This window comes from Convolutriloba macropyga, unplaced genomic scaffold (genome assembly GCF_964194025.1).
Source record: "Convolutriloba macropyga unplaced genomic scaffold, txConMacr16.3 SCAFFOLD_1118, whole genome shotgun sequence".
NCBI classification, from domain to species: Eukaryota; Metazoa; Xenacoelomorpha; order Acoela; family Convolutidae; genus Convolutriloba; species Convolutriloba macropyga.
Genome location: NW_027451200.1, coordinates 28,096 through 42,985, shown reverse-complemented (window position 1 = coordinate 42,985; position 14,890 = coordinate 28,096). Strand labels below are relative to the sequence as shown.

General features: G+C 35.6%; 1 protein-coding gene across 1 annotated transcript in view; it reads right to left on the bottom strand.

Moving 5' to 3' along the window:
- Positions 1-3,359: 3,359 nt before the first annotated feature.
- LOC142356486 (uncharacterized) overlaps positions 3,360-14,890 on the bottom strand; it is a 32,319-nt gene continuing 20,788 nt past the window's right edge. The window contains exons 2-3 of the mRNA XM_075408380.1: positions 11,282-11,419; positions 3,360-3,698 (exon numbers count right to left, since the gene is read on the bottom strand). Coding sequence (XP_075264495.1) covers positions 3,415-3,698; positions 11,282-11,419 — 422 coding nt within the window. The 3' untranslated portion in view covers positions 3,360-3,414. The remainder of the gene's footprint in view (positions 3,699-11,281; positions 11,420-14,890) is intronic.

Below are 14,890 nucleotides of genomic sequence, written 5' to 3'. Positions count from 1 at the left end.
TGAGTGCAACACTTAAGAGATTACTTTGAGCAATGAGAATTGAAATTTTCTCCTTTAATTACTCTTTTCTGAAGGAATATGTTTGTACACAACACGACCCTGCTGTATTTTTTTTTGAAAAAAATAGTTGCCATTATTCTGGCAACTTTCGAACTCACAGACGTTGTAATAGAGGATTTCATCATTTCATTAATTCTCATGAAGAAATTTTTGGAGGTTATTGTTTGTGCCACTCGCGCTTTAACTTTTATGCTTTTTATAAACAATATGGAGGTTTTAAGGGTAAGGACAGAAACTTCTTATATTCCAAACTCTGAGATGTTTGCAGAAAATTGTGAGTGCCAATGTTGTTAAATTTGATAAAAAAAAGAACGAATTGCGGAAAATGGAAAGCTGAAAGAAAATTAACAGAATATTAGTGTTTTTTGGCTAAAAATTAATTGGAAAATTTTTGATAAGCATCAGCAAAATCATAGAGAGTAAGATTGGGATGCGATACAAGCAACATAGTAGGCGTTAAAAATTTTGGAATAGAGTTCTCACCTATCAAGTTTACATCAAATTGCTTGTAATTTTCTATTAAAGTCATACTTTTGTCAAGTTTCAAAAAGCCACTATGATGTTCGCATGTGAATAAGATATCTGTTTTAGTGAAAAGCATCAGTTTGCTTCTCAGATTGTTTTTAAGAGTAAGGAAATTCCTAATAATTTGAATTTTGATCCCTTTCTGAGCGTTTTTTTAAACGATGGGAACCAGTATAAGGAATAGATTTCGTAGCCTCTTTCTAATATACAGAAACAATTTTGGAGTCATTCAATATTTTCTAAAGTTAAAAAGTAGTTTGGGAGCTCTGAACCTCTTTAAAAGACCCCCTCACGAGATCCAACTACTCAATTGTTTTCAATTTGATGGCAGGTACAAGATAAACTGGTAAGACCTAACGGTTTTAAAGTTCTAAGGATCTCTTTAACAGCCTTGGTAAGCTCTATTCGTAGATTTCAGCGAAGCCTGATAAAATCATGGCATGAAGAACTCATTTTGTAGCATGAATTTCTGTCATCCGCCACGTACATAACTGTTTTTCTGACTTACTGAGGCTGGCCTTCTGAGTTATAACTAACAACAACTAAAGCCAATCTCTTGCTTGTTTTCGGGAGTTCTCCGTTAGATTGTATTAAGTTATTCTCTTAAACTCTTGTCGTGTTTGCCATTACTAACGTGTGACTGCGCGTCAAGTTTTAGTTAAAACTTGTTTTGAAGTACGTGTAATATATCTACCGTAGGATTTTTTCAGCTTTTCATTTGGCAGCGAATCTGGTATTGAAAGAAGTTCTGGTCGAAGTTGTGAACTGAGGCAAGTATCGGCACAGTTTTTGCGCATTGTTTTGTATTTAGTTGTGTTGAATACACTTAGTTTATGAAAATATGTAAAAAAAAATGCGTAAGGAAGCCTGGCCTGAACGTCAAGTCTTGATCAGTACTGATTCAGTGAAATTGCAAGTCTGGGTTCAGCAGTGTAGCAGAACTTTGATCAAGACAACTTTTAGACTTTGTACATCTTGAATCAAGTCATCAAGTCTTAAATCTTGACATGTCTTGACAAAGACATGACAAGTCTTTTGCAAGTTTTAGCCAAGACTTGACAAGTACTGGGTCAAGTATTCTGGTTTTCTGTTGGTTTTTTCTGTGCCATTTCCAGTGGCGCACTTAAAAAACGTTCCGAAGTGAAAAAAAGCACACGAAAACGCGAGCTTTTCTACAAAGTTCACTTGATAGAGAATGAAAAAAAAACTGAGATCGCCCAAAAATACCAGTCAAGGCCACCTTTTTCTGCCTATGCGAAAAAAATGATTTCGAGGTGAACATTTTTAGACATTTTAATTTGGCATATGCTCATATCAGAAATAGCTTGACCATATTAACAAAATCTCTTGGGAAATTTTTAAACTAAATTTAGCTAAATTTGAAAAGCAATCATTATAAATAATTTCCTACTTTGCTTATATACTTGGTCAAGACTTGACTTGGACTTGAAAAGTTTTGATCAAGTCTTCATAAGTCTTAAGCTTGAAATAGGACGTGATCAGTACCAGCAGGTCTGTTTCTAAAAATGCTGCCAAGTTTTAGCGCAATATTTTGCCATATTTGAGCTCATGTCCTGTATTTTTCCTAAACGATTTTAACGAGGTTGATCGGCATAGTTGATCTAAAATCAATTCGTCTTTTTTCAGATCTGCAAGCGTGACCTTGAGTTGTTTTTATCTCATTATTTAGTATAGAACACTGAAAAGCTAATATGAAAAGTAAAAAAAAATAGCCAAAATTACGACAAAATGTTGGCAATATTTAAGAATTGAGCCTAAGCAGTAGTACGAAATTGAATCCAAGGCAATTGCCAGCTGTTTTTAGCCCATTTGATAAGAAAAAGTTTACCTGTTTTCATGTGCCGTTTATGACTAAACTGTATGTTTCTTTGTTTTCTTTGTTATTGGAAGACGACAATATGTAAATTTAATTAATATAAGAGTAGAATTTAGTATTTTATTTATTTCCCCTCATATCTTCGAGATAACATCTTAGCGGTAGTAGATTCCAAAATTGTGTTCTATAAAATATTTTTCTCACCCTTAGGGAATATAAAAACGTGACAGTGATACAAACTCAAAGAAAGTTACTTGAAATGAAAAAGAATTATTGAAATCAAAAATTGAAATTGTCAATCTTCAATAGGGCAATTGGGTTAGTATATTTTGATCAACATTTACATGTATTCATTGATAATAATCAATAAATTTTCTTCATAAGTTAATCAGCACGTTTTTCTAATCAACAAATTCTAATTCATTAAATACACCGGTTTACAAATTTTCATTATTCATTTAGGTTTTCTTCTCGGCAGGTTCTTGTTTTGTTAATTTCTGATTCTAACGAGCACACTAATTGAAATTGAAGTAAATTTTCAGTATCTTTCATTCTGGAGAAACTGAATTCAAGATTTTCAGGAATGCAAAAGCTTGCAAGATTCTTGTGAGACTTTGAATTCCAAGGTCATCTATGAGTTTTAACGTCACAATGGGTAGTTTAAATTACTAACCATCAGAGTTACAAATGGTCTTTTAATGTTTTGGGTCGAGATTCATTTCTTACAATATTTTTGCCAGATTCTTGCAAGTTTTTGATCATCTTGCAAGAATATTGCAAAGAATGAATCAGTCTACCTTAACAAAGACCTTGCCTTTACTCTAACTTGCCTTAAAACTATCTTGATTCGTTACTTTAACGGTAGCCAAAAAAAATTTCTTAACGTTGCCTTAACTAAGCTCGAATGTTAAGAATCTTAACAACGGTTTACCTAAAAACTTTTAAAAAATTGACCTCAACTTTATTTGGTGTGTGCTGCGTTATTAAACAAATTAATTGAAAGACCATAGTGCAGCCAGAAAAACAGGAATTGTAGTTGTAATTGAACGGGTACTTTTTTTGCCGTTCCAGACGAAACACTTTTCAAAAGATTCCGAGTATTTGGAACATTTGTCATTGTTGGGTATTTTGCTACCGTTCAAATCCAAACAGTCTTTCTTTCTGGCGTCTCTCAAAGATTCAACACAACAATCGTACATTTCCTCTTCCTCGGAAGACAGAAGATAGTCATCGAATGGTTGTTTTTCACAATAGCAGATCATGTTAATTTTTCCTCCTAAAAGTAAGGAAGAAAGAGACTGAAATTGTGTTAATGATCATGTTTTTGGGCTAATAATGCAAAATGGGCTTTTCCTATTTGTGAAATGCTGAACTTGAAAATGATGTCTCAAACTCGTCCTGGTTTCTCTCTTGCACGACAATTTACCGAAAAATATTCCCCTTTTTATTTTTTATTTATTCGTCATTCTCTCCTGTGAAATAGCCATGCGAAATATCAAAAGGCAACGATACGAAAGTCTAAACATGGGTTTGGGTTTTTAATGAAAACAAGGCGGCTCGGTAATGTGCAATGGCACATAAGGTTCCGACCCCGCCCATCCACAATTTTGGCATAATTGTCTACCAAATGAGGAACAGATAGAAAAACCCAAAAAATACTTTTGGGAATCCCAAAAAAAAAACCCAAAAAAGTCCAAGTTTTTTTCGAAAAATTGTGTATAAACGATATGATAGCCTCCAAAGCAAATAAGTCAGTGGAGTAAAAATTGACGAATTCAATTGCTGTGATATGCCAATATTAAGAAAGCGAAGACGAACAGCAAAATCAAACAACAACAACAACAAACATTAATTACTTCAAAAACTTTATGTCCGTTTTAAAAAACAAAATTTATTAACAAAGTCAACATACCGTCAGATAAACCTAAAACTAAAATAATAACTTATAAATCACCAGAAAAGATACGGGACCAGTCCATAGACAGGTTTGGTAACAATTAGACAAAAAAGAACAATAACAGTAAAGTTAAAAATGTTCGCTTATTTTTTTAAACAATTAACTTCAAAGTAATAAAAACCATTAGAAATCAAGTAAAAGATCCTAAAGGTTTACGATTACCAATGCTTCTATAGAAGGGCATTAGGACCTGTCTTTATTCAATTTTTTAAGCGGCTAAAAAGAATAACAAAGAAACAACAAACAAAAACTCAATTGAAACTTGCCAGAAACCAATGTCAAAACCGTCAAGCCATATTTTGGCCCTCAAAATATATTCGATTGCGCCTTATTCAAACACCGATAATGTAGTATGTGAAAATTCGTTAGTGAGACTAAGTAAAAAGTAGACAAAAAGGAGAAAAGGGCAAAAGTATATAAAACTTTTGATTTTTTGGAGACAAAATTACATCCAAAGTCATGAAAGACATTAATTATAAAATGAAAAATTTAAATAGGGTCGTTATTCGACCAAAGGAAGCCCTTGAGACCTGCAATTATCTTGGATATGTCTTGCGTCCACAAAAAGAACGTAAAATTTGACAAAAATCAAATTAATTTACTTTTTTCGTGAAAAACCGGTGTCGAAACCAGTAAGGTCATAACAACTTCTTTAAAAAAAAATTTGGGACACCAATCCCTTTTGACACCTTCACTTAACAACCATAATAACCGCAATCGAGACTCAATTTTAATTCAGTAGAATGAAGAAGCATTTTTTCTTGCTGACACTAAGCTAGAAGTTGACCAAATTAGGAAAAAAATAGAAGAAAAGTTCATTAAGCCATTATTTATTTAAAAACTTTTTTTAAAGTCGAAACGACCATAAATTTTCAAGTAAAATAGTAAATGCATTAGCTGTTTAGGAAGCCAATTGAACCTGTCACTCTTGAGCTTTGATTCGATATGTTCTGTTCTTTATTAATATAAAAAGGTCTTTTTTTCAAAAAAATGCCGACTGATAACAAACCGATTTTTTTTGGATTGTAACAGTCCAAGATTGGCCCAAAACTAGCCTTGCAAATGTCTATTGTCCGTTAGGAAGAATTGATTTTTCGAATGTTGTAGATGTAGATAATTTGTTAGTTGAAAACCTAAAAATAAATTTTGCATTTTTGATAATCAACAAGTAAAGTTAACAAAAAACGGCGAAGTTTTAATTACAGAGCACTCTCAACGGAAATTGAAGTATGGATAACCCCCTTGTGATTCTACAATGTTTATATTTGTGTTGTTTTGGGTTGTACTGCCGGTAATTTTAATCAAAGGTGACTAAAGTAGCTTATTTTGTGCTGTTTTTGATGAAAAAGGCTGAATTTTGAAATATTTATCCAAAATATTTTGACCAAAAAAAGTTAAATCAAAATAATCAACAATGCTGGTTTGTCTTTAAAAATAAAATCAACGACACTATTTATAAAAATTTTAACATACTTTAGCAAAATTGACGAAAATTTAGGCAAAAATTTTGGAAAATGTGAATAAAAACAACGTGTATTCACTCTACTTTTCTCAGAAGTTTAAACCTCGATAGCTCTTCTAGAATTTAAATTTAAAAATAAATCTTTTTAGTTCTAAATTCTACGCTGGACGAGCTTTCTAATGATACCAGTCTCAACTCTCTTCGATGAATTTATCGATCGGCGAAAATTGACTGAATAGAAAAAACCCATTTGAGTATATATTTCCTCCCCCCTCAAGAGGGGTCGAAACAATAAATTAATCTTTCTTTCAATTGTTCTCCTATTAATATGCATAAGATGGGGGTCGAGCGATGAGGGTTACGGTTTGGAACCGCCCTTCACACCTTGAAATTGTCTCCTGAAATTTGTTTCGGTGAAACACATACTATGACACTCCTAAGGCGTAAGGCTCTAAGAGGAAAGCCCAGCCTCTTTATCACCTTCGAGTTTTAATTAATTGTCCCGTTTTTGAGGACGAAAAACAAAAAAGGGTCAGACGATAAAAGGAGAGCAATTGTTAAGTAAGACAATTCTCCCAAATGTAACTCAAAGTAAAAACCAGTTTTAGCAACAAAAAAATCCGATTACAATTGAATGCAGTTAAGCGCAAAGTTCGCTAAAAATTTGTGGCCTCTAGTAAAACAATTTTTTGACTTCACCAATGTACAACTTGGGTACCCAATTGTGGAATTGAGTTCCTGGACTTAGTAACAGGATTCCGTTTTTGAACGTAATAATAATCTTTTTTGCCGAAATCCAAGAGGGCAAAATAAACCAAATGCAATTCCAGATTACCTTTGCGAGGTGTTCTCAAGTGCAATTCCCAACTCTATTTATCACATGGTTTGCGAAGAGTTAAACATAGCTGGCAGATTGCCAGAAAATAGCCGCAATAGATTCGTAGATTGGCAGTCTCAAAAGAACAGTAAAAAAGACAGACCAAAAAAATTTGTCTTTTCATTGAAGGCTGATCTGTTATATTTTGATTAAAAATCTGTATAAGTCATTGCTGCCTCTATTAGCTGATCTCAAATAACCTTCATTTAGAGTGACACACACCCATTTGACCTTATCTCTTTGAATTAAATTAAATAAAAGTCAATTTCAAAGTGAGGAAGTCATTTTTGAGAGTGAGGTAAGTCAAGTGTGACCAAAAATTTAATCACGCAAATGAACAAAAAAACTCGCGCAACTAAGAGCGAAAAATGACGTCACGCATGCAATTCAGTTGAAATTGCATGAACGAATGAACAAAAAGTGGCTGTGACGTCATATGGTTGTAACAAAAATCATGACGACGAAATAAAAAAACATAGCAGGACAAGTCCTGACGTACAATTCAAAGAATTTTCATTAACCAAACAGAAAACTAGACCTAGAACGGACTATGAATGGATTGGGAAAACCATTTAGAAAAAAATCCGATCCAAAAAATTGAAAAAACAGTAAAAAATCAAAGTGAAATTTCCGCATGTGAACAAAAAAATCACTAGCGAGAAGGCGAATTTTTGTTCAAACACCGTTTTCTCACTCTACTTTAAATTTAGAGCGAAAAAATTTCACGCCGCAAAACCACTCGCTTTTTCGCTCCATTTCCTGTTTCAGCGTGACCGAAATCACTACTCCAATTTGACTTAAGAAATCATGAAAATGTGTGAACAGATCTTAAAAAAAAGACAGCGCCCCAATACAATTCAAATTCGTTGAATTGTAAAAAACCAAGAGAAGGCCAATAATAGCCTCAGCTATCGCTGTGCGGCTATTAATAAGTAAGACACATCTGCAAAATTTAACTCAAATTTATGAACCAGTTTTGCTGACATTTTAATTCCATTGGAATAAAGTGTAGCTAAATGTACAATTAGCTACAAACGCGTTGCATTTAGTAATGCATTTTGTGGATTTCAACAAAGTGTAATTTGGGTCCAAAATGTGCAGGATTTTATGAGCGGATTCAATTTTTGATCGTAACTTTGTTCCACATAATTAGGAAACTTCTTTTTATAGCAAAAGGCAGGCTACTCAGAAAGTAGCCTGACAAATTAAAACAACAATCAAAATCAACTCAATTTTGTCTCTGCAGTGTAATAGTTTTTGCGCATCTGAAGTCCCATCCTCTGAGCAACCATTCAGAGTCACATCTTCTTCAACTAAGTAATATTTTTTCGCAGAGAAAAATGTTAGGGGTCATGAAAAAGGCAAATTTTTTTTTGAAAAATTTATCACTTCTTAAAAACCTGTGAAATTTATGAAAATTTTCTCTTGTTGTTTACAATTTCTTCGGCTTGACAGACATTTGTGACCAAACTATTAGTTACTATTTGAGGTTACGCAAAATGAAAGGATAAAAAAGAAGGTATAATCAATTATAAAAATGACAAACATAACCACCTTGCGTCGGGCGAATTGCTCTCAAACGAAAGGTGAGCGGTTTGGAGCAGCTGAGTTGTGGCATCAACAAAAGAGTTAGGGAAAAACAGAGAGAGAGAGAGAGAGAGAGAGAGAGAGAGAGAGAGAGGGAGAGAGAGAGAGAGAGATATATAAAACGTGAATGAGAAAGAAAAGAAAAAACCCAACCTATATACAGACACACACCACACAGAGACGGCGAGAGAGCAAGAGAGAGAGAGAGAGAGAGAGAGAGAGAGAGATAGAGCTAGGGATATTTTTCACGATGAGGTTGGATTCGCAACTTCTAGCCTTGTTTGTAATTTAATTGAAAAAATTTAAAAACTGTGCATAATTTTTAAAAAAAAACTCCAATTTTTGCAGTGAAGAAAAACTTCAAAACAATATCCGTCTCTGCAGTTCTCCCATGTAACCCATCTACAAGACTTAAAAAGTTTTGTTGGCTAGTAAGGATCGCTTAACTCAGAAAAGGACAAAAAAATTTCAAAGTTTAACAGAATCTCGCTAAAATTCTTAATATAATATCTTCAGAACAAATCCATTGTCTCCACGGTTTTTCCTGTAATCCTTTTTCAAGCCTTAAATAGTTTCACTGCCTCATAAAGGTTCTTAAAAATGGAATATGATAATTTTTCAGAAGAATTGAAAAAAAAAAGCTAAAACTCGAGTCAATAAAATATTGATAAACAATCAATTAACCCTAAATACTATGCAGCAGCTTATTATCAAACCTTGGAGGAGGTCCTTAACCCCTGGGGCCATAAAAATTAGAAAAAACCCCTGGGGCCATAAAAAATATCATTTCGTGACATTAAAGTTCTAAAACCATTCCATTATATTTAAATACAATGTAGTACCCTATAATCAAATCCTTGAAGACATCTCTTTGCTCTTTAGACTGGAGGAACCTAAATCATGATAAAATTTTTAAAAAAGTAAAAAAAAATGATTGTGAAAAAATTTGTGATATCAAAAGTTGAAAACTAATCCATAGTCAAAAATATTTCCATTAAGTTTATATCCAGCCCCAAAAGAGTTTTGCTGGTCCTTGAGGCTGTAAAGAACCTGAATAATAACCATTATTGTCAAAAAATTGCATTATTGTCAAAAAATGCTAATATTCGTGATAATCAAATTCTTGTGGAACTCTAAACAGTAATCTTTTATCGAAGTATAGAAGAAGTTCCTTGGCTCTTTAGGCTGTGAAAACTGACGAAATTTCAAACACTTTCAAAAACCATGAAATCGCTAGTTTTATAAAAAAAGGGGCCAAAATTTCTGATAATAAAAAATTCAAAACTATTCCATGGCAAATGAAAAATATTTAATAATTTTTTTTCAAATCCCTAGGAGATTTTCTTGCCCTTATGACTGTAAAAACTTGAATAAGGACAAGAAATATCAACAAAATTGCAAGTAATGTGAAAAAATTGGTAAAGTTCGTGATGTTAAAGTCTTTAAAACAATTCCATTACCACTAGAAACTATGCAGTGACCCATTGTCAAACCTTAAAGGAGGTTTTGAACTCTTGAAGCTGGAGACAAAATTGACAAACAATTTCAAAAGAGTTGGAAAAAATTGCAAGTTTCATAGAAAATTTCCAAAATTTGTGATAATAAAAAGTTGAAAACTAATGCGTGGCCAATAATGTTTTTCTAGTACTTCATTCTCAAACTCCAAAGGAGTTTTGCTGGTCTCTGAGGCTGGAAAAAACGTGAATAATGACAATAATATTCAAAAGATTCGAAAAAATTGCAAATATTTCTTTAAAAAAATTTCTAAAAATCTTGATGCTAAAATCTTCAAAAAAAAAATACTTCATTACATCTAGAAACTATAAAATATCCTATTATCAAACTCTAGAGGAGGTTTTTTGGTTCTACACGATTAACAAAAAATGCTTATTGCGTGATGTTAGAACGTTGAAAACCACTAGAAACTATGCATTAAGCTATTGTCAAATCCTAGTCGAGGTTCCTTGACAGCTATGGCTAAAAAGTGAGAAATTGGCAAAAGTTTCCAAAACGCTTGAGAAAAATTGTGACAATTAGTATAATTTGCGGGTCTTTGTTTGGATTACCAAAAGATATAGCTCTTAAAATGGTAATAAAAAGTACTTATGTCTTATAAAATTTGCATTAAAAATAGGCTCAAAATTATTTACATATCATAAACGAAGCCAAATTTTTTCTTGCTCGTCTGCAAGGGAACTTTATATATTTTATAATGTGAAAAAGACGAACCCTAGTATTTACCACGACTTATGAAAAGACTTGACATTTCTGGCAGGGAGGACAAGGCTTGACCATCAAAAAATAAATAATTAGAGTATTGTCAAATTCGAAGTGAAACCTTTCTCTTCATAACAAATTATGGTCCACCACGCTCTTTTCATGAGTCCAGACATTGCTCTCGTGCGATTAATATAAAACTATTTTTCTGTTGATGCACAAACATCTACCAGCAACATCAAACCAGCGTTGCAACAGGTAACCAGCGTTGCAATGCATTTGTAACTTCTCCAAAAAACTCTTACGAAAAATTGAATGGCTGAACGGAACAAGATAGCACAATTTTAACATTATTTCACCAGAAATCAGTTAAGTGTGCAATGAATAACTTCATTTGACTATAACAATATTTCAATAGAAGAATACAGATCACTCTTTTCAATTGAACTGTCCGTCAGACCCGTTGATTTTGATATACACACTAGCCAAATTTTTGGGCTTCTGTGAGAACATTTTTGGTCGAACTGAAGTTGAGCATCAAAATTTGGTTCAGCTAAGGACCAGAGGCCAAAAATTGGGTGAAGTTTTAGTCCATCATCGATAATTTGGATCGAATCTAATTCAAATCTAAAACTAAAATCTAATTCAACGCATAAGCCAAGCTAAAGTATTTTGATGGGTTTTTTTGAGCCGAGCACAGTATTTTTATATGGTTTTTCTCAGCTGGAGGGTTACTTATGGATAAGTCAAAGTATTAACCTTTGTAAAAAGACATCCAGTCGCATTTTTTCCTTTCTAATTTCTTGTTAGATGTTCGGTTGCGAACTCCAATGGCAGAATGTTCTTCCAGATAATCCACTTCAGTGTTCAATAAAGATGTATCATTATGTTCGTATTCTAAATTGAGACAAAACACTATAAAACTGTAATTTTATTGCTTTGCAGGTGCACGGATCGTGAAAAATCCAAATTTCTGAAAAAAAACAGTTTGAAAGATCGGCCATACAAAAATAAATATATTCTTGAGGTGAGAGTTGATTTCGCGGGTCCCCGCGGGTCTTTCCCATTATAGCCCCCCCCATCAGTAATTTATCAAGAACGACCCCGAGCAACATGATTGACATGACCAAGAAATTTGACAGAACCTTTTGAGCAATAATGACCGATCACATTCTTTTCATACTCATATGGGTCGACAGCAGCGATCGGTTTTAGGTCGACATCTCATCAACGACATCATTCACCCTCTAAGAAAATATCAACTCACATCATTTTACTATACAGGGTCCAAATTTAGGCTCATTTAAGAAGAAAGTATAAGAAACAACTCAATTTGTTTAATAATCCGATCAGAAATTAGCATTCTCAATTACATGTTTCCTGTGTCGTAAGTAAAATCGTGTTTTAAACGAAAATGAGGACCAGGCCATATGGGGATTAAGGCAAGATAATTCAATGCCATTTTGGTAGACGAACTACGATATCAATGACTGTGCCAATTTAACACTGTTGCCGTTATGTAAAATTACATTTTTTGGAATTCCTCTTTGCCGTTAATTTGTCTCTCCAGCATGGCAGTTCAATACAACAAAAAAGAATTAATACTAAGGCAGACCCAAGGTGGGCTCCTTTTTCAGTCTTAAGGTATAAAGAGCTAGGGCTACTTATTTCTGCACGTGAAGTAGGCTTACCTATATCTCTTAGACTCACGACTCTGTAAAACACTGAGGATAAACTTCTATTAATACGGGGGTAATACAATACAGCACCGGAGTCAAGAGTATACACATGGGGTATCTAAACTAACAGACTGACTACAGTCAGTGAATTTACTGCTATATAAAAGAAAATAGTGTCTTCTCAGTCTGTGATTGGTTGAAGGAGCACATCCAGTACATCTACTGCTACATCCATCCGGGGTCAAGAGTTTTAAATCCGAATCTGTGAATTGTAGCAGAAATACGTCGGATGAGTGTTCCTCTGTGTAGAAGGAGTGAAGAGTCGTGTTGTCGTTGCAGTGAAGTTGTGACTTGTGCCGTTGTCAGGAAGCCCATTCAGTGAAGTGTTGACTAGTGTGCTCAGTAATTTATCCTCCTCAAGTGTGGAGTCAGTAGGAATGCCAGTTACAGGGTGTGCTGGCCAGTAACATGAGCCCTGTCAGGGTACCCAACTGTCTCTCTGTGTCCTGTAGTGAGGATTTGTTCCCACTTGGAGGATCGGTTGTATTCTGTAGTCTCTGTCTGATTGTACAAGGATGTTTTGTTTGTCTCCATCTGGTACAGGGTTTAAGCAGTCGGATTTACTAGGTTACCTTCTGGTGGAAATCCGTCTTTTAACTACTGTGTGAGCTACTTATTCTTTTAAACTTTTAGTGAAGTTTAGTGCCTGCTGAGTAAGCTCCGACCTGAGAAAAGAAATAAAGAACTGATCCAAATCTTCAATTGTGGCAATGAAAAAAAGAATAAAGAATTTTAAATAAAAAGATAATATAAAAGATAGATAGAAAGAAAAGAAAAAAAAATCACTTTAGAGTGAGTATGAGAGAACAGTGAGTCTCAGAGTTTTTGTGGGTCTGTGAGCGCCAAGTGGTAGGGCTGTGGCCTATGTTCGAATTTCGAATTCGAAATCAGGGGCCCGATTGTCCGGATCCCTGAAAAATTCGAGGAAGTCATTGTCTCGTTCAAGACAAGCGGAGAGTGCCCGAGGGAAGAGATCCACGTTTCAGTGGGGTTGCAATGCGAAGAGGTGGTTGAGGACCTGTGTCTCCTCTGGTGTCGGTTCTCGATTGGCCAACTGGTCTACTATCCAGTCTTTGTAGAGGAGGTTGCATGTGTGTCCGTACTTGCATTTCGTTGCGCCTCCCTCTACACACTAAAGGTATCCAGTGGGAACAAGTGTCGGGCATTATGTTTTTGCATAGAGTGGCGAAAACAAAAAATTATTTTTTTATGGGATCGAAGTTTCTGAGTGTTTCCACGTAATAAGTGGGTTTTGTTATATAACTGTAATTGAGATAATAAGGTGGTGTTAGTTTAATGTTCGCATATTCGAGGAGAGAATTCATACGTACAAGTGCGTTTGTCCGTTGAAAGTGGTGCTGGACGAAGAGATAATTGAGGATTGTTTAACATGTTCGTCATGACGACTTTGTAAGTTTGTTTGTTTACATCAATCTGTGTGGGATGCAAGAAACCAAACTGTAGGTAAATAGGGTCGTACTTCTGATACATGCGGTTAGGGGGCGACATCTCCCGTGAAGAAGGTATTGAGATAGTCTTTTTGACGATCTGCTAGGGCAAAGAAAGGTGCCCAAAAGCGTTCTGTAAATTGGGGATTTGTCGGGAAATGGAGACAATCAAATGGGAGGTCCTAATCCCATCTTTCTTCAGTATATTCATTTTCCAGCTGACCCAAGGAACATGATTATGGTTTCAACGTGTGGTGTGGGGGAGTTGAAACGTAACGAATCCTCTCGGAGACATAAATACTGTGATCCGTGTTTATGCCCAGAGGATTTAAAAATTGGTGGAATCTAAATTTGGGTCCCGAGGACTTGTGCATCACACCTTGTGTAGGGGCAAAGGGATTGACTCGACCCTTGGAGGATGAGGGCTGTGGTCCTCTGGGAGGGCTGGCAGTATGCCGTGTCGGCGGTTGTGAGGTCTGCATTGGTGAGGAGCGAAATGGGTAAATCTCGTGAGCCATGGCCCTGGGGCGTCTTCGTGGGGAAGGGTCCGTGCAAGGATAATTATCGGTAGATGTTGGCCGATCGTAAGGAGGGGTTGGGGAAAAGTTGGTTGGGGCCGGACTGTAGGTATTGCCGGGCCATATCTGTGTGAAGGCGGATTGGCAGTGGCAAATGACAGTGGTGTGGGCATCACTGGTGGAGGGTAGGCTAGTGGTCGGCTACGTGGTCATAGGCCACGGATTCGACTACAGTAGGCCCAATTTGGGGCTACTGTCTCGGGTGTTGACCGACCCCATTGTGCCGCAGCGACTTCATCAGCCCAAGAAGAGCTGTTCGGGAGTTGATGTGATGGCTGGGTTACTGAGAATGGCGGCTGTGACGCTAGAGAGTAACTAGCGTCACAGCTTGGTGATTATGACACCGTATGAGAGCGAGCTTAATAGAAGTTCTGGTAACAAACTTGTACGTCCGATTTGTGTTAGAGGGCTTGTGTTGCTCTCTATCTACAAATGTGATTCCCCTGATGAGGAGGAGGAAGTGGCGGGTGAAGACAGTGGACTCACCCGCGCATCGGTTACTTAGTCCACAAACTGTGGCTGAGGAGAGGTTTGGGCCATCGTGAAGAGGGCCGGCGTTTGTATCTCTCACACAGGCTCTGCTACAGGTGTAGTTAGCACCAA